Source organism: Zalophus californianus, chromosome 4 (genome assembly GCF_009762305.2).
Source record: "Zalophus californianus isolate mZalCal1 chromosome 4, mZalCal1.pri.v2, whole genome shotgun sequence".
In the NCBI taxonomy this organism is placed as follows: domain Eukaryota; kingdom Metazoa; phylum Chordata; class Mammalia; order Carnivora; family Otariidae; genus Zalophus; species Zalophus californianus.
The window spans coordinates 83,390,829-83,409,122 of record NC_045598.1 but is presented as its reverse complement, the minus strand read 5'-3'; the positions used below and the strand labels follow the sequence as shown (position 1 = coordinate 83,409,122).

The window sequence follows — 18,294 nt, the reverse complement described above, 5'->3', positions numbered from 1 at the left end:
TCTCTGGGAAGGATTAAAGTTTGTAGCTTTTAGCTGATTTTTTTTGGACCAGAATATCTCCCCTCCCCCAAACCCCCTTAACATCCTGCTGAACATAGTTTTGGAAGCACTGACTTAGGGACATTTAATTATTGCTTGTGCTTCAAAGACTTATGTCTAAAAACACTATTATCTCAAATTCCCAAAGAATATTTAAGTTTTATCATGCTTTTTTTTAATTGTTGATAAAGAACACGGGGAATTAATTTGACCATGTATTTTGGAAGAGCAGGAAAGCAAGCCAATAAACTGTGTACCAGTTTTTATTAATTATGAATTAGTTCTTTTGAGGAATGACAGATACATTATAATGGTACTGGTCTACAGTAGATTTGTGAACATGAAGAATTTGACCTTATGTATTAAATTTTTTAAAACTACAAGTATGCAAAATGACTTTGAATCATAGTGCTCTCATAATTCATTTTTCTTATAGCTTATGTTCACTACATTTATGTGAATGGTTGGGCAAATATAAAGATCATGTAAAATTTAATTAACTAGGAAAGGAGTTTTTTAGTGGTTTTCACAAACTTCTTATCATTAAAAAAAAAAAGAATGTGCATAGTGTAAATCTATGCCTTGCTGTTAAGCAGACTGTGCTTTCTTTTTCTCTATGATCATGCCACTTGCCCCCCCACCCCCTTACCCCCAGCCACACACACATGCACACACATACACTACAAGATTAGTGTCAGGATTTTCACATTATCCCAACATGTCAAACTATTCTATTATCCTATTCCAAGCATCACAGATTTCCTTACTGTGAGCACTAACCCATCACAGATCTGAGTTGGACAAAACCTTCAAGATCATCTACTCAAAGCTAAAATTTTCACAGTGCTTACCCTGTGCTAGCTCCTAAGAATTTTATAACAGTTAACTCATTTAAGTCTTACAACAGCCTATGGTGGCATTATTTCTATTATCCTCATTTTATAGATGCAGATGCTGAGGCAAATATTCATATTCTACTACTACTATTCTACTACTTTGGCGAGGCAAGTATGCCTTTCCAGTGCTTTTGGAGAAAAAAAAAAATCCAGGTAGTACTTCTCCATGCTGTGCTCCAGCCAGAGCCTCAGGCTCTGGAGGGTTTTAATATTGACCACACTGCTTAGATGGGGTTGAAGAAGACATATCCCTTTCTGTAAGAGTGTTCCAGAAAGGAACACCACGTTTGGTCACTTGAGAGTTCGATCCTCAGTCAGCACTGACTCCTCATCTTCTCTCTTCTCTATTCATTCACTAGCATAGTTAGTGAATGTGTCTGTGTTGGCAGCTATATTGTAAGTTTCTCTGACGCCTCCTGCATTCCAGCCAGAGTGAGAAGTGCAGTAGACTCCAAGCCAGAGGATGAGCATGTGCTGAGGTGCTGAGCAGTGAGTGGCTTGTGGGGACGCTTCATCTCTCCAAGTCTCACTTAAAACATGTGAAAAGCGAGAGCTTCGGGTTTCTTTTTATTTTAGGTTTCATTGAACCTTGCCTTCTAGAAACCCACCTAGAATCCCATTCTAGACACTACAATGCTTAGAATAGCTCTTTGCACAGTACAAATATGTAATCATGATTTGTTCAAATCAGTATGTAGAAATTCTTTTAAAAATATCTCTGAAAAATTTAAAATGTGTGGTAATCAGGACTTTTAGACCCCTCGAAATATCCTGTACAGAGCTTGGAGGGGGTGCGTTATTAAAACACAAATGGTTGGACCTCCCACCCAGAACTTCCGAGACAGTAGGTATGGGGCGAGGCTTGCCAGTTCCCTCAAGTTCCAAGGTGCTGCTGGCGCTGCTGGTCTAGGGACCACATCTGAAAACCACTGTCCAGAGAGCACTCTGAAAACTGCCATGTACCTATCCTCTGGCTTCACAATTAAAAAAATGACTTAATAATCTTGTCCCGCCCAGTGGTGGGATTACAGCTTCATGTGTTTGTTATCCCTTGCTATGTGCATTTTAACAGGAGTCTCCTAAAGACTGCAAACCTTCACTCAAAGGACCAAATCCAGTCCCTGTCCTCATTTCCTCCTATGTAAGCTGCCTTTGGACCCATTGCTTCACTAAAACTGTCCCATGCCCTAGGATATGGGGGTCTTCTGGGTTCCACCTGCCCGCAGTCCTAACCACCACTACTACCATGTGCAGATTAAGAGCATGGGTTCTGAAAATGAACTGCCTTGGGTTCAGATGCTGCCTCTTCACTCCACACCCAACCCTAGGTAGTTCACTTCATCTGTGCCTTATTTTCTTCATCTGTAGCTGGATTTTAATAACAATACTTACCTCATATGGCTGTTTTAGAGATTAAATTGGTAAGTATTTGCAAAGGACTTAGAATAATCCCTCATACTAGAAATTATGTCATGTAAGTTAGTTTTCTTTTCAATGTTTTTTCTCCCCAGATTTATAGAGATATAATGACATAGTACATAAGTTTAAGGTGTACAATGTGTTGATTTGATAAATTTATGTATTGCAAAATGATTAACATCATAGCATTAGCTAAGACCTCTGTCCTCTCACATAATTACCCTTTGTGTGTGTGTGTGTGTGTGTGTGTGTGTGTGTGTGTGTGTGTTTGGTTGAGAACATTTAAGATCTACTCTTGTAGAAACATTTAAGTATACAGTACAGTATTATTAGCTGTAATCGCCATACTGTACATTAGAGCCTCAGAACTTGTTAATCTCATAACTGGAAGTTTCTGCCCTTTGACCAATATCTTTCTTTTTTTTTCTTTTAAGATTTTATCTATTTATTTGAGAGAGAGAGCACAGGAGCCAGGTTGGGGGGGAGGGTAGGAGCAGAGGGAGAGGGACAAGCATACCCCACTGAGCAGATCCTGACTCAGGGCTGGATCCCAGGACCCCAGAGATCATGACCTGAGCTGAAATCCAGAGTCAGACACTTAACCCACTGAGCCACCCAGGCCAGTATCTTCCTATTTCCTCCCAACCCCAGCCCCCTAGTAACCACCATTCTGCTCTCTATGTCTATGAGTTTGATCTTTCTTTCTTTCTTTCTTTTTCTATCTTTCTTTCTTTTTCTTTCTTTCTTTCTTTCTTTCTTTCTTTCTTTCTTTCTTTCTTTCTTTCTTTCTTTCTTTCTTTCTTTCTTTCTTTCTTTCTTTCTCTCTCTCTTTCTCTCTTTCTCTCTTTCTTTCTTTCTTTGATTTCACATATAAGTGATACCATGCAATATATGTCTTTCTTGGCCTGAATTATTTATTTAGCAAAATGCTTCAAGGTTCACCCAGGTTGTAGCAAACAGCAGGATTTTCTTCTTTCTCGTGACTGAATAGTATTCCATTATATATACCACGTCTTCTTTATGCATTTATCCACAGACACTTACGTTGTTTCCACTTCATAGCTATTGTGAATAATGCAATGAACATTGGAGTGCAGATATCTTTTTGAAAGCCTACTTTCAATTCCTTTGGATAAACACCCAGAAGCAGGATGGCTGACTCACATGGTAGTTCTAGTTTTAATTTTTTGAGGAACCTCCACACTGTTTTCCATAGTGGCTGCATCAGTTCGCATCCCCAGCAACAGTGCCCAAGGGTTCCCTTTTCTCCACATCCTCACCAACATGTATTATCTCTTGTCTTTTTGATCATAACCATTCTAACGGGTGTGAAGGTGATATCTCATTGTGGTTTTTATTTGTATTTCCCTCATGATGTGTGATGTTGAGCACCATTTCATATGACTGTCGGCCATTTGTATGTCTTCTTTGGAAAACTGTCCAGTCAGTTCCTTTGTCCATTTTCAATATTTTTTTTGTTTGTTGTTGAAATATATGAGTTTTTCATATATTTCGGATATTAAACCCTTATCAGATACATGATTTGCATAGATTTTTCTCCCATTTGTTAGGTTGCCTTTTCATTTTGTTAGCCTATTGGGTTTTTTGATGTGCAGAAGCTTTCAGTTAGCTTTTGTTAAATGTTAAATATTTCCCAAATTTGCCTCTCAGGGTATCAGCTTCATGATTTCTCTCATAGCTACATACCACCTCAACTATCGCTTATTTTTTCTTTAAATCAATCCACTTTACTAACAAATTATAAAAGAAAACATATCATTACCATAAACAAAATACAAATATGAATTGGTAATAGAAGCTAACCATAAAATGAATATACTGAAAACCAGTATTTTTCAATTCTAACCAGATATTATTTTCTGCTGAAAACTGAGCCTGAGACTCACTCCCTCTTTATTGAAAAAAAAAAAAAAAGGAAATTAGCAAGTTCTCACTGCTGTTAAATAAACCCCCACATCTCACCGGCTTCAAACGTTAGAGTTTATCTTCAAGTCATGTGACAGTCTAGTGCAGGACTACTGACTGAGGAACTTTGACTCCTTCTGTCTTATGGCACCAACAACTCCTGGTTCCAGAGAACTCCCTGCTTCCAGACAGCAGATGGGGAGAGAACATGGAGAAGATACACATGATTTTTCCTCCTGGTCTGAAACTGAGACACATCATTGAACCTGATGTTCCTTTGGTGTAAGTCACCACCTAGGCACCAGGCATGTAGGTCCGGACTAGGTAGCCACTTCCCAAGGCAACTTTATAATATGAAAGTGAGGACACAAGTTTTTGTGGTCAAGTTATGAAATACATATGCTTATAGCAAAACATAACCATAGTTTTCTTACCTGCTGGGAGGGATAACTAACTACATTACTGTTTATCACTAACTATATTACTTCTTCAGTAATTCTCCTAAATTCATTGAATTCTGTCTCCTAATCTCAATTCCACTCAGAAACTATGTTTCAAGAATTTAGCAACACCTTAATTAGCAAAAGTGCTGGAATACATATAGACACTGAAGAAACCTTAATTTCTCATATCATGACACAAAGTTAATGAGATAGTACCCCATGTATCTTTTTACCTCTTGGTATAGCTTAGAACCTTCTTTGGCTAGCTTGAAATTGACGATGGGAAATGAGCTCTCTCTATATACATGCCTGTATAATAACCAAGAATGCACAGTGTGTTTGATAAGAACCTAAATATAAACCCAATGCTTTCCTACAGTCTCATGACCTTTATGGATAAAGTCGCTTTTCAGATATTATTTCACATATATCTGAAGCGTATGAGACAGGCGAAGCACCATCACACTGATTGCATGACTATGCTGCATTACATCTGAAATGGTTTTCTTGTACCAATTTCAAACCAATGATGCATGGATATCTTTGAATCATCACCAGTTGAAAGAGAGAGGAATTTCTAATCAGGTTTTTATAAATAAAAACATAAAGCTATTTGGAGTTTGGCATTTGATGAAAGTCTACAGTGATTGAATCTTCCTGAGAAAACTTACTTCCATATTTTGTCATTGAGGAATATGTATACTAGAGGGTCAGCCTCTGGGAATTGAGGTATGAGAGCAACATTATGCACTTATAACAAACATTTAAACATTTATATTTGGGGATTTATGATTTGCACTTACATTTTTGTAGGTTGCTATTCATTGGCAAGATGGGTTTTTTTACTCACTACCAAGCAGGGTAATGGATAAGATAGAGGACCACTACCAGTTCTATTCTCAAAGATGGGATAGAGACATGGATAGGTCATTTAGCAAAGGGGGTGTGTGTAGGTCCGACTTCATAAGCAAGGTAGGGCTCAGGGGACTTCATAATGTCAACACTGAGTTCAGTAAAGAATAATGGAGTCACTCCATCAGAGGATGGGGTATAAAAGAAATATGGTACTCCAGCTTGGGGAGAGCTGTGGAATGTAAGGCTTCTGTTTACCTGGCGGATTGAGGTTCAGGAACACAGGTCTTGCCTCCAAGAACATAGACTGTCAGGTTGCAGTTAGAAGGGGACTGTGACTCAAAGAACAGCACAGTTGCTCAGACACAACCCTGGCTGGGTAGGTAAAAAGATGAGGGCCCTTCAGTACCAGCTTCTGAGTCCTTCAAGGGTATCATCACATTCAATATCAGATTTACATGGACCATGAATAGACACCATCAACCTTCCACAGGGGTTGCTTGAGAGCTTCCTATAGAACTGAGGATCAGGCAAGGGCTTTCTCCTTTACTGGCAGAGGAAGAGTCGGGGTGGGATGAGTTAGTGAGTCCAGATGAAGGGAACTGGAAGGCAGATGCAAGAAATGAAGTGAGGGTCGACTCCTATGTACTTACTGTGCCAACTTACTCTTTCTCTTCCAGTAGTCTCTCTCTCTCTCTCTCTCTCTCTCTCTTTTTAATATCCCAGTGAAAGAAAAGCTTTTGCTAAGGTGGAGGAGCTATGAATAGCTGATCCATGGGAAGCCAGTGGTGGATTCACCCCACTGGGGCCACAGGCATTCTTCTTCCTCATGTTCTACTCCCTTCTCACTGTGCTGTCTGTAGACAGCTGGGGACTGGAGGCAGGCAGAAGGAGGGGTCATGTTCCTTCCCAGCCCACCTCAGTTAACAAGGCTCCTTACCTCAACTCTCTCTGGAAACAACTTTCATGTATTACTTCACAGAAGAAAGAAGATGTTTTCAAGGAGAACTACAAAGTGACAAGGCTTTAAGCATCCCTGTCTCTGGATTCCATGCACTGTACGTGTCATGTTTCCCTCTCTCCCACTCCCAAGGAAGAAAGCAAATCAGTTATGCTCTTTACCCAAGGGCTGCTTTGGGAATCGAATGAAAGTGACAGCCAGTGACTCCAGATTAAGAACTTCTTCTTGATGATGGTGAGAAAATAACCAATCCACCAGGTCTTCGATTCCACATAAGAACCAAGAGTATGCAGAGGAAACATGCAGAAATGTTATTGAAAACGGGATCTCAGAGAAGTAACAGCAGAGTTAGAAAGGGTGGGGCAAAGCTCCTTTGGTGTTTGTTGAAAGTTTGGCATGTATGTCAAAAGGATCAGGAAAGTAGCTTTTGAAACTCAGTTCTTTTATGCCTGGAGACCCCGGGATTGTAGAGGTCCTTATGACCTTATGCTTTGTGCCCCTAACACTGTCCCCTTAAAACTGTAGAAATGTTAGGAATGTGGTGGAGCTCCAGGGTGTAATTTGAATGTTGGGAAGTGTGAATAGGGAGCAGGGGGCAGTGGGCGGTGAGCTGGCTTAACCTGGAAAAGTTGGAGGAAAAGCTTCCAAGTTTCTAGGCAGAAGCTATGGTCAAAACAGCTCTGAACTTGGATTCAGATTCTGGCGGTGCCAGTAACTGTGTGACTCAGGCATGTTTAACGTCTCTATTTCTCTCTGGATAGGTGTCCTTATCTATAAAATGGGCAGATTGAACTGGATTTCATTCATGCATACAGCCATTCACATTTATTGCCAGGCACTGTGCTTTAATATGGAAGTATAAAGATAAACATTATACAGTCCTTGCTTTGGAGAAGCTCTCAATTGAGTGGAAGAGACTGATGTGGCTGATAGTTATAAAATCATGAGGAAAGTACCATAATAAATGTACAAAGCGCTACTGGAACACAGAGAAGAAGGGATGGGCTGCACCAGGAATACACATAAGGAATAGGCAATATTTAACTTACATCTCAAGCACAGAACTGTGCCTTGCCTACCAAACTATACTAAGTGATGGACCAAGTATAAAAGCCTGGATATATGGAAATGCCTGGTATGTTGGAAGAATTTAAGTGTTTAGCTGTGCCTAGAACATAGCGTGTGTGGAGGCTGTTGTGTGAGAGTTGCAGAAGCTGAAAAAGGTGGGTTTAGGTTCAACTATAACAGTCATTTATGACAATTCCTGTTATCCCATTGGTTGTGAGGACACACTGAAAATTATAAATAGAAAATTTGGATTGCACACATTTGTTTTCAATGTATCAATCTGGCAGTAGATGGCTTGAAGGCCAGAGGAAAAAATGGTCATATTTGAAATATGATTAAGAGGTAAAAGAACAGGAGTTAGCAATTGCTGGAGAGAGGCAGATGAGGGGGACAGAGGTATCAGTATGGTGTGTAATGGTGTGAGAGTTCTAGCCTGAGTGTCTAAGTGGAGGATGGCAGGTTAACTGAGATGGTGACATGGAGGGGCAGGAGGCTTAGGGTAGGAGAGAGGAATTTCCTTTTGAGTGGGAGGGCTCTGAGGACTTCAATATGCAAATCTGAGCGTGTTGAGATGTTGTCATTGAATAGGTGGTTGGGTGCCTGCATCTGGAGGTCAGGGAAGAGAGAAAAAGCTAGGATTTCTTAGAGTAGCAGGGGTTGGTAATACCTTTGGGAGAATAAAGTCCTTCGGGGAGACTTCTGACAGGACAAGAAGAGAAGAACCAAAATAAAATACCAGGAACATAGAATTTAGGTTTGTAATTCACTGACGAGAGCTTTTGCCTCCAAGGCAAACTCCATCTACTTTAGCTTCTGTTCGGGACATGTTGAGAGCTACCAGAAGCAGGGTCTACCTCCACTCCTCTTCCAATGTTACCTTCCTAGTAAGGCCTATATCTAAATCCTCTCCATCTACCTGATCACATCTATCTACCCTTTCTCTAAGAGTAATCAGGATCACACCCTTTCTTTGATGCTGTGTTACTTTGAATTCTCCTAGAAGCAGGTACCAAATGTGATTAGATGCACAAGAGATTTATCAAGAGAAACACCTGTAGAAGATAAAGGTTTGGGGAGGGCTGGGCCAGAGAAGGCTAGGAGAGGCCTCAGACTCTGATGGAGGTGTGACCTCTGTGAATTAGAGGAGGAAGGTAGGGAAATTGGGTAGCAAACCCCTCAGAATACAACGCAGTTTCAAGAAAGACTTGGCCAGGCTGATTGGCAGTTTTCAAATCAAATTTGCCAATCTGAGGTATCTCACATCTCAGGAGAACAGGCTTTCCTGAGTACCCCCACCATGCTTAGTTAGTCATTTGCTAGAAGGAGCCCACAGGAAGTGCGGTCCCAGTGGAATAGCAGCTGGGAGCGTGAGCTGGAAAGCCTCCCTGCAGCAGGAGAATCTGAATGGCACATCTCACTTTGACCACAGATGCTTCCAGTGACTCAGTAACATTTCTTTCTAAATGTGCTACTGGCAGTTATTGTCCAAACCAGTTAAAACTCAGACTCCTGCCATTATTCATTATTTCATTTGTGTCCACCCAACTGGGTTATAAAGCTTTCTTTAAACAGCAGTGCCCAACATGGAGTCCTTAACTCAGAAGGTATCTAAGTATTCATCATAAAAAGCACCTACATTTGATGAGATAAAGTCCCAGTAGGCACACAGAACACGATATCCAGAGAACATGGTAGAAAGGGCTAGTCTAGAGAAAGAACTAGCATTGTGGGGGAGGGGGAAAATCCAGCAGGATGGGATGGATGAGAGTTGACGTAGACATCACTGCAACTCCCTTTTGTCGAGAACTAGGCTTTCTGCTGGGAGAGGCAGTTTTCATGCGCCATGACACACCTTCTTAACTTTGGTGAATTGGACCAGAAGAGACACCTGTCCCCAGCTGAACCCCCTGGGAATTTGGAGTTGGGATGCAGTAAATCTAATTAGTTGAACTTTCCCTGAACTGAGCTAACATGTTCAAAATAGGGTTCTTGGAAACTCTTGGGGCAATCGTGTACGCTAAGAAGCAGGAGAACTGGTTTGCAGAAAGACAAGAATGAGTCAGGCATTCAGAGAAGAGCTGAGAGGCAGTGTAACTCCAGAGACAGGGAGTGAGATGCCGAGAGTAGTTGCCTGGACTCCCGAGGAATCTCCATTCCTGGACCTGATCCTGAGCCCCATCCCCCAAGTTCTGAGATAACACTCCAAACCCCAGAATAAATTCCCAGTTTTGCTTAATCCAGTCTGGGAGAGTTTCTTTTAGTAGCAGCCAAAGAGTATTGATTGAGACAGTGGTTCAGCAGATAGGCTGAAGACACAAATAGGGAATTCAGAAATGTGAAATGTGCTGACACACAGCCAGGCAAGAGGTTAGCATTAGGAAAACAGAAGCAGAGCCCTAGGAAGAGGGGCCTGAACAAGGCAGTTCTTTGCCTGGTAGGAACCTGGTAGGTAACCAAACGCGTTATCAGGTTAGGGACGAGCATCGAGATCTGGTTATAGGAAGGAACTAGGGTGTAAGGTAGAGCCTTCATCACAGGAACAAAGCAGAAGTTAGTTATTAGGAGTCAGGCAGAAGGTCAGAGGCTGACTGAGACCTTCAGATCTAATGAGGATGGAATTCACACATGCATTTAGTAAGAATTATTGGGTATCTGTTACATTCAGAGGAATTTTGTGTATCATGGATTAACAGACGGAGTTGGCGGTGGGGGGGTGGGGTCAGTGTACTAGGGGGTGGAGCCAACCTGGGGGTGGAGACCCTCTGGTACATGCTCTGGAGGAGAGAAGGCTTGGGAGGGCAGAATCAGGCCGGGAGCCAGGCAGCTCATGATGTGGAGTAGGTGATAGATTTTTAGAATCTGCAACAATGTAGGGCAAAAACAGACCTGGAAGAAGTTGAAACTGAAAATTCAGAAAGTAACTTCTTCCAAAGAGCAGCAGAAGAGTGATTCAGAAAGGAAGATAAGAAGATGTCAGACACACAGCTTGTCTATTTGTCAGCTTCTACTAGGGCCCTGGTGGCAACTGATGAAACCCATAGAAAATGCCTCTTGTGCCTCTTTAGGCCAGATGAACTGTTTCATCACCCACCTGCTCTACTTTACCAAAGTTAAAAATTTCAGGAGGAAATTGGCGAGGCTATAAACTCCAGCCTTTCCTAATTCAATCCAGTCTTACCAGAGAGGCAAGATTGGATTCCTTTAATATAATTCAGCTCAACATCTACTGGTTTAAACTTGAACACTGACCTCCTTGGAAGAAGAGATACAGTAAGAAAAGAGGAAAAGTTAGAAAGAATAAAAATTAAGAAATGCTTTATAATCTGTTATTCATATTGGAGTAGAACTAGGACAAATGTTTAACCTCCTATGATTTTCTGTATCCCCCCCTTATAATTTTGAGTAACTTGTTTTTTTTTTTTTTTTTTTTTTAAAGATTATATTTATTTATTTGAGAGAGAGAATGAGATAGAGCATGAGAGAGGGGAGGGTCAGAGGGAGAAGCAGACTCACTGCTGAGCAGGGAGCCCGATGCGGGACTCGATCCCGGGACTCCAGGATCATGACCTGAGCCGAAGGCAGTCGCTTAACCAACTGAGCCACCCAGGCGCCCTAATTTTGAGTAACTTGTAATTACAGATACTACCTTTCATCAAGACCCCAAAAACATTTTTCCAGGCAATGTTAGGGACTCTCTGTATAGTATGTTACTTAACCTAGACAAGATGTACTGGAAACTAACCTTAATAATGACAAATTAGGCAACATAACATTTGCTCCATTTCTTTTCTCTTAATCATATTTCTAGTGTTGATCATGGTATTAAATAGAGTCAAAAGATCTGGGGCTGAGTCAGCAATTTCTGGTTGGCTTCTGACTGGCTTGATGGGGAGCAAATTTTTTAACCTCCCTAAGCCTTCATTTTCTCATTCATGGAGGAATATTAACACATGCTCTAATACCTTGCTGGGTGATTTTAAAGGCCATGTATGAAAACCACTGAAAATGGTATAAACAACAAGGGAAGAAAGGCAGGTCCTTTAGTAAATCAGCATAGCAGAGCAAAGAATCTCTACCAGAATCTAATTTTTCTCCTTACTGGCTCTGTGGCTTTGGGCAATTCATTTGAGCTTCAAGTCTTGTTTTTTTCAATTATAAAAGAAGTATGATAATATTTCTGTTTCATTTTTATGAAGATTAAAATGACATATGTATACCAAAATATAAAGAATATATTAATGACTACAATTTTTAATACTGTCTCAGAATAGAATAATGAGATTTTGGCAAAGGATAATCTCAAGACCAAACACATGGGAATTGGTTTTGTTTCTTGTTATAAAAGTATTAATATAATTTGACTTTAGGATGTCTTTATCTGATCCTTTCTAGAATATTTTCATAGAAAATTGTTCTGATTTCTGTGGCAGTGTCAAATTTAAGCAAGACATAATCACTTAAAAATAAAACATGGAATTCAGTTACATACCAAAAATAAATATGTGTGTCCTGAAAGATCCTTTGTAAATTTTTTTTGAATGAAGTCTTTCAGAAAACAAAAAATGGTATGGTACATTTTTATTCATAATTTGTCAGTTTAATACTCCCCTGAATTGAGAGAAATATGGGTTGTATACATAGGGATAAGGTTCTGATAAAAGGGTTTAGTTAAGCAAATATGATTCAGTTTTATATTGAGATTGTTACCACTCAAAGGAGTTACTTTCTTGCATGTTTTAAAAAATAAAATTATTCTGCATTTATAGTGCTTAAATTCTAATGTTCTTTAACCTTTTATTTTCTTGCAAGATAATAGTTGGAGAAACTGCAGTGTTTTGCCTACAACTGGCCACACGGGATTTTGAAAACCAGGAGAAAACTATTTTAACTGGAGATTGTTGCTATATAAACCCACTGGTGCGGCGAACTGTACGATTTCTGGGTATGTGTTCACTGAATTATTTTTGTTGTTGCTGAAACCATGTTTATGTATAAGCTAACCCTTAAAATGATCAGCATTTTAACTCTATGCAAATATTGGATTATATTTTATTTGAAATGTCTCAGTTTGGTTTTAAAAATAACATTGCATACTACTTTCTCTTATATGGCTCCACCTCAGATGTAATTTCCATATTATTTTAAGAAAAAAAAAAGAACACCACACTTGGATGGATGTTTAATATTCCTTAAGAAACTAAAAATTATATAATTAGAAGAAATGATTTACTGTGTTTATGAAATTTCAGAAACAGTGCTTGGGGAGAAATGATAATCTAGTTAGATTGTTGAACATCATGAAAGACAAGAAAAATAGCTTGGCAAAGAAAAGATATGTTGTGTTTGTTAATTATCAGATGTAGCTCTCCATGCACTACCTCTGAGCTTTTTTTTTAATGTGAACAAAAAAGTACTAGTGATTTTATTAGAGGAAAAGATTTACTATTACTATATTGTACACCTGAAACTAACATAACATTTTACGTTAACTATACTGGAATTAAATTAAAAAAACATTTTTTAAATTTTTTATGTTTTTTAAATTATGTTATGTTTAATTTTAGAAAAAGATTTACTGATACTTGAGCCTTCAGTCTGAAATTCTAGCACTAATACATATAAGCATTGATGAATTATTGCAAATCATTTCAGTTCAGTAGAAACTTGGCCAAGACAAATTTTTTAACTGGATGCCATAAAGTTTAATATAAATTTTCATTTCCAGTATTTACCAGATAAAAAAGTATGTCTGTATATGCTAAATAAAATTTAAGATAAATTTTTATCTGTATTTAGATTGAGATTAAGGTCCTGTACCCTTCCATATATTTCTCATATCGGTGGGATTAAGATGAAGACTTTAGAGATATTATGCATAGATCAGCTAATCTATATATAAATCCACTTAAAGACTAATCAAATGTCATCTTGCCTTTGAATCTCTCTAAAGACAAAAGGTCTCCATATCTAAGACTGTTCTTTTTATTGCCATCAAGTTATGCATCTCCAGAGCCCTCATTTATACCGTTGAAGTGATGACAACTTTTATATGAAACTTTAAAAAGCTATTTTTTACATGCATCAATACTGTGTTCTTGACTCATTTATCTTTGCATGAGTCATTTAATAACAAAATAAGCAATAGTATACTCAAAACTAAACATGGTAAAATTGACACTTTCTAAAATACTGTTAAAGCAAATTTTATCATGCCTACCTAAGTAGTTATTTTTTTGCCTTGGCACACATATTCCTAAAGAATATATGGCACAAAATAAAGCATGTTTTAAATCTCTGTATGTTTCTCATTATATGATTTTATGAAATATTTAGGAATGCTTGATTTGTTCCTTTTCCCTTGTTCATTATGGTTTGGATATTTCTGGTTTGTTAAAATGGGAAGTTTATAAGCAAAACATCACTGCATAATAGGGCATCGTTCTTTGTAGGGACTTTATCCTGGCGGTCAGCACTGTGGATACATTCATGGGATGTCACTTTAATAAGTATCTTTGTAGCTACAGTATTGGCCTTGGGCCTGATGCACTGAATATTTTAATTCAAAAGCACATTTAGAAACCTTACAAGTATCAAGAGATATTTCCATATCCTTATCAAATACTTCTCTCTCTTTTACACAGGAAAACTTATTACAGCAGATAAAGAAATGGTTTGGTTAAATAAAATGAGTACATCTTAGCCTAGATTTCAAGGGAGTAGAGATGAAGACTTGCCAGTTAAGTTCCTGTGCTGGGCCATGATGTTTGGAAGCACAGGCTACGTACATGAACATTCTATTAAGCTCCTCCATTCTCTTTCATTTCCCTGCCTCTCCTAAGTTTCTGCTTTTGATAACATTTACTTGTATGATTCATGAAATGCTGGGAAGATGTAAAGAAAGAGCTTTTCATTATTTCCTTTTAACATTTTTAGATAAAGAACTAAGGTCTTTGTTTCATTGCCATTGTATGCACATCGAGTTTTGCTATGTGCAGGTTTATGTACCTGAGCCTTTTATAATCTTATGTACAATTTCAAAAATTAGAAGGATAGCCATGCTTCTGACACTGGAAAATTATTTGGTCCTGCACAACTTTCCTGGTGACTTCCTACATAATAGCCAATAATTATGTATAAAGATTTAGCAAACAAACAATCCAGAAATTTATGACTAAGAAATAAAGCATCTGATTATTATCATAGAACCATATGACTTTTTAATGAATGAGCGGTTTGGGAAGTTTTCTCCTGGCATAATGTAAAAATACCTGATGGAATTTTATTTCCCAAAATTAAGAATAGATTTCTTCACGTTGGTACCACATCCTCAAAGATTGTATTTGTCAGTTTAATTGAAAATGGTGCCAAGGAATGTATTTTGCCTAAATAGAGGAGAAAAATAAATTTTGGTTCTAATGACCAATGACATTGAATTTAGAAATTTTTTTGAATTTGAGTAAATTGTCACATTCCTCACACACACAAAAAAATCTGTGTATACTTAATTTTATACCTTCCAGGAACCAAAGCAAATAAATTTTAATGCTGTGAAGATAATTGAAAAGTCATAATTTTGATTGCACTATTATTTACGAGATTGCCCCAAATTTGATAAAGTCCAACCATAAAATATAAGACGGGACCAAGTTACTAGTTGTTATGTGACTTTTTAAAAATGTATTCGTGAAAGCAGTGTAGAAATCAATCTGAACCATTCTTCTTAAGATTTTCCATGATATTTAAATGAAAACTAATGGCATTGGATTTTACTGCTAATTGGTACCTCCAGCAGAGTTAATATCAGTCTGAATGGGTTTAAGAGGCATAATCAAAGGGAGACACCTGCTTTCCTTTATGTTTATGAGATGCGAAATATTTTCAAAATAGGGAAAAATCAAGATTGCTAGCATTAGTAGAAGGTGAGAGACTGAGCCCTCTCCAGAGAAATATGTCTCCTTTTTAAAAATCACATTACCCAAACACAGTCTTAGAATATATCTTCTTCTTTTATCTTATGTCTTATAAACCTGCCATGCATAAACTGTAGCCAGTGGTAGACAGCTCGATATGTTAAATAACTTAACACTCCCACTACTCCAGAAAGCAAAGAATTGGAGAGAAGTGAAATGGAAGGAACCACATGTATGTATGAATTATTTTATTAGTTTCTAAAATATTTCCATGTTGGCTTATCGTAAACTGAAATACAAACAGAACAAAACAAAACAGAGTTACGATGGTTTGTTTTCTTCCTCAGGTATTTATACATTTGGGCTATTTGCTACAGATATCTTTGTAAATGCTGGGCAAGTAGTCACAGGGAATCTGGCTCCACATTTTCTTGCCCTGTGTAAGCCCAACTATACAGCGCTTGGATGTCAGCAGTATACACAGTTCATCAGTGGGGAAGAGGCCTGCACGGGCAACCCAGATCTCATCATGAGAGCAAGGAAGACGTTTCCATCCAAAGAAGCGGCTCTTAGTGTCTATGCAGCTATGTATCTGACAGTAAGTAAGGATTATTAACCAGTCTTAGTCTGTCTTTCTGTTCATTCTCCCAATGTAGAAATTCTTTTTCTCTGCCATAATGGAAGTCACATTAACAGCTTTCTGTAGGCCATTTAATTTATTTTTAATACTAGCTGTTTGGACTGTGGATAGAATTAAGTCAGTTGACTCTCATGAGATTATGTGCGGGTAGTTGGTTGTATTAAAGAATATAGTCATTAGCATTTCTATTTGAGAATATGTTTGTCTTTATGTTAAATAGCGCTTAATGGAAACAAACTTGTCCCGTAGCAGTACCCATAATCTTGTAATAGCCCAATTAAGAAAACTATCCAGACCTCTTAGCTGCCTACTCAAGCTCTAACATTCTCTGGTGGAGGTGGGGAAAGGGGCACTCTTTTCTTTAGAAAGTTTTTTTGTTTGGTTATTGGTAACTGTTGTCATCATAATATCTCAACTAGTGTTTCACTACTTTCGCATAGAGCTAGCCAAAATGTCCTTGTAAATGATGTTTTTTTTTTCTTTATTCTTGAGTCTTTGCCATCATTTCGGTGGTGAGAAGCCAGACCCCTGCTGCAGATGTCCAGGACCTCTAGGTGGAAGTAAATGGTCATGGTTGAGTGCGTTACGGATTCGCCGGGGTAGAAAGAAGGGCAGCCTTGACAGGCAGCGCTTGGCCCCAGCATTCTTGCCATCTGCCCTTCCCTCTATCACCAGGATCTGCCTTGTAGTTCTGGAGCTGGACTCCCAAAATGTGCTCTGTAGGCTTTTCCATGCGTACAGTAAAAAGTTCAAAGATTTTAAATGTCTTTTGGGGTTCTCCTTTCCAATGGTGCTAATAGCTCCTTTCTTCTGATTCCAGTTCATTGACAAGAGATCTCGGGACCCATCTGAAACCAAATCTGTTCATTACTGATGACTTAAAAAAAAAACTCAGAATTATTTTTACCCTCAAGGAGCTATTTGATTATGGAAATATTTCTGATATTCTTAATGCGATCATGTCTGCTTGTTTCTGAAAGCAGAGAGAAAACACAGTAATACCCTATGACATCTCTACTTGAGATTGGAAACAAAATTACTGAATAAGCAACAATTTAGGAGGGAAACTATAGCACTATACATACCGCTCACAATGGCAGGATAATTCTGGAGGCCTTAAGTACATGCATTTTAACATTTCTAAAGTTTTCAAGCTGAGCTAATTCTGTCCCTCACAGCCTGGACTTTTAAAAATCCCATCAAAAAAGGTTTTATAGAGTTAAAGATGAAATCTCATCCTATCCATTTTCTCTTCCACTCTCTTCTAACTTCTGTCTAGTTTGTCAGTTCCAACTCCCTTCTTCCCCAGTGTGCTCCCAACTCCACTCCTCCAATTTCCCCTGATTTCTCTATCCCATCAGCTTTGCTTTCTGCTTCCCATTCTAAGGCACTACGGACTTGCTATAAAATCTGTTTGTCCATGCATATTCTTTTATTCATTATATTGCTTCACTACATGTCCCATCTCTCTTAGAATATGAAGCATTCAGACTGAAAATGAAGATTTAAAACTTGAGTGAATCACAAGTCACAAAATACTTTTCATTCATTGTCATCACTTCTAAATCTGACCTTGTTATTTGTATCCGAGGATGAATTGCAAATATCTGCATATACATATGTGATCAAGCCAACGACTTGAGACAAATTCCAGAATACTCTCTGAACCCAAATCCTGTTACATGATTATTTTAGCACTAATAGATGATTGGTTTTGCTCTCTAACCAGGGTTTGCCAATGGTAGTGAATGTGCGAGTACTATAAATACTTGATCTTTTTGTTCTGCCAAAATCGTGTTTTCAAAGGCATTGCTTTGGGAGAAGGTATTATGCTTTTAAGTCCTGGAGAAATCTTAATATCTTGTCTTGCCTCTGGTCAGCTGGCAAGTGTTCTAGCAACCTCTTATCTGTATATAAAATATATTATAATTCTATAATAATTATAATTACTATAGTAAACATTCATTGAACATTTACTATGTGTCAAGCACCGAGTGCTTCACTTTTACTAATTTATTTAATATATTACTAATTGTACTAAAATTTATTCTTTATTGATTGCTATTACTATTTATGTAGTAATTGAATATTTGTACTAATTTATTGAATCCTTATAAAAACTCCTTGAAGTATGTAGTAT

The 18,294-nt window shown here is 38.2% G+C and overlaps 1 protein-coding gene across 4 annotated transcripts in view; it reads left to right on the top strand.

The window, feature by feature from the left end:
• PLPPR5 (phospholipid phosphatase related 5) overlaps nucleotides 1-18,294 on the top strand; it is a 119,605-nt gene that overhangs the window by 31,553 nt on the left and 69,758 nt on the right. For all 4 annotated transcript variants that reach the window (XM_027577540.2, XM_027577549.2, XM_027577531.2 and 1 more), the window contains 2 exons: nucleotides 12,414-12,546; nucleotides 15,862-16,112. In XM_027577540.2, coding sequence (XP_027433341.1) covers nucleotides 12,414-12,546; nucleotides 15,862-16,112 — 384 coding nt within the window. The remainder of the gene's footprint in view (nucleotides 1-12,413; nucleotides 12,547-15,861; nucleotides 16,113-18,294) is intronic.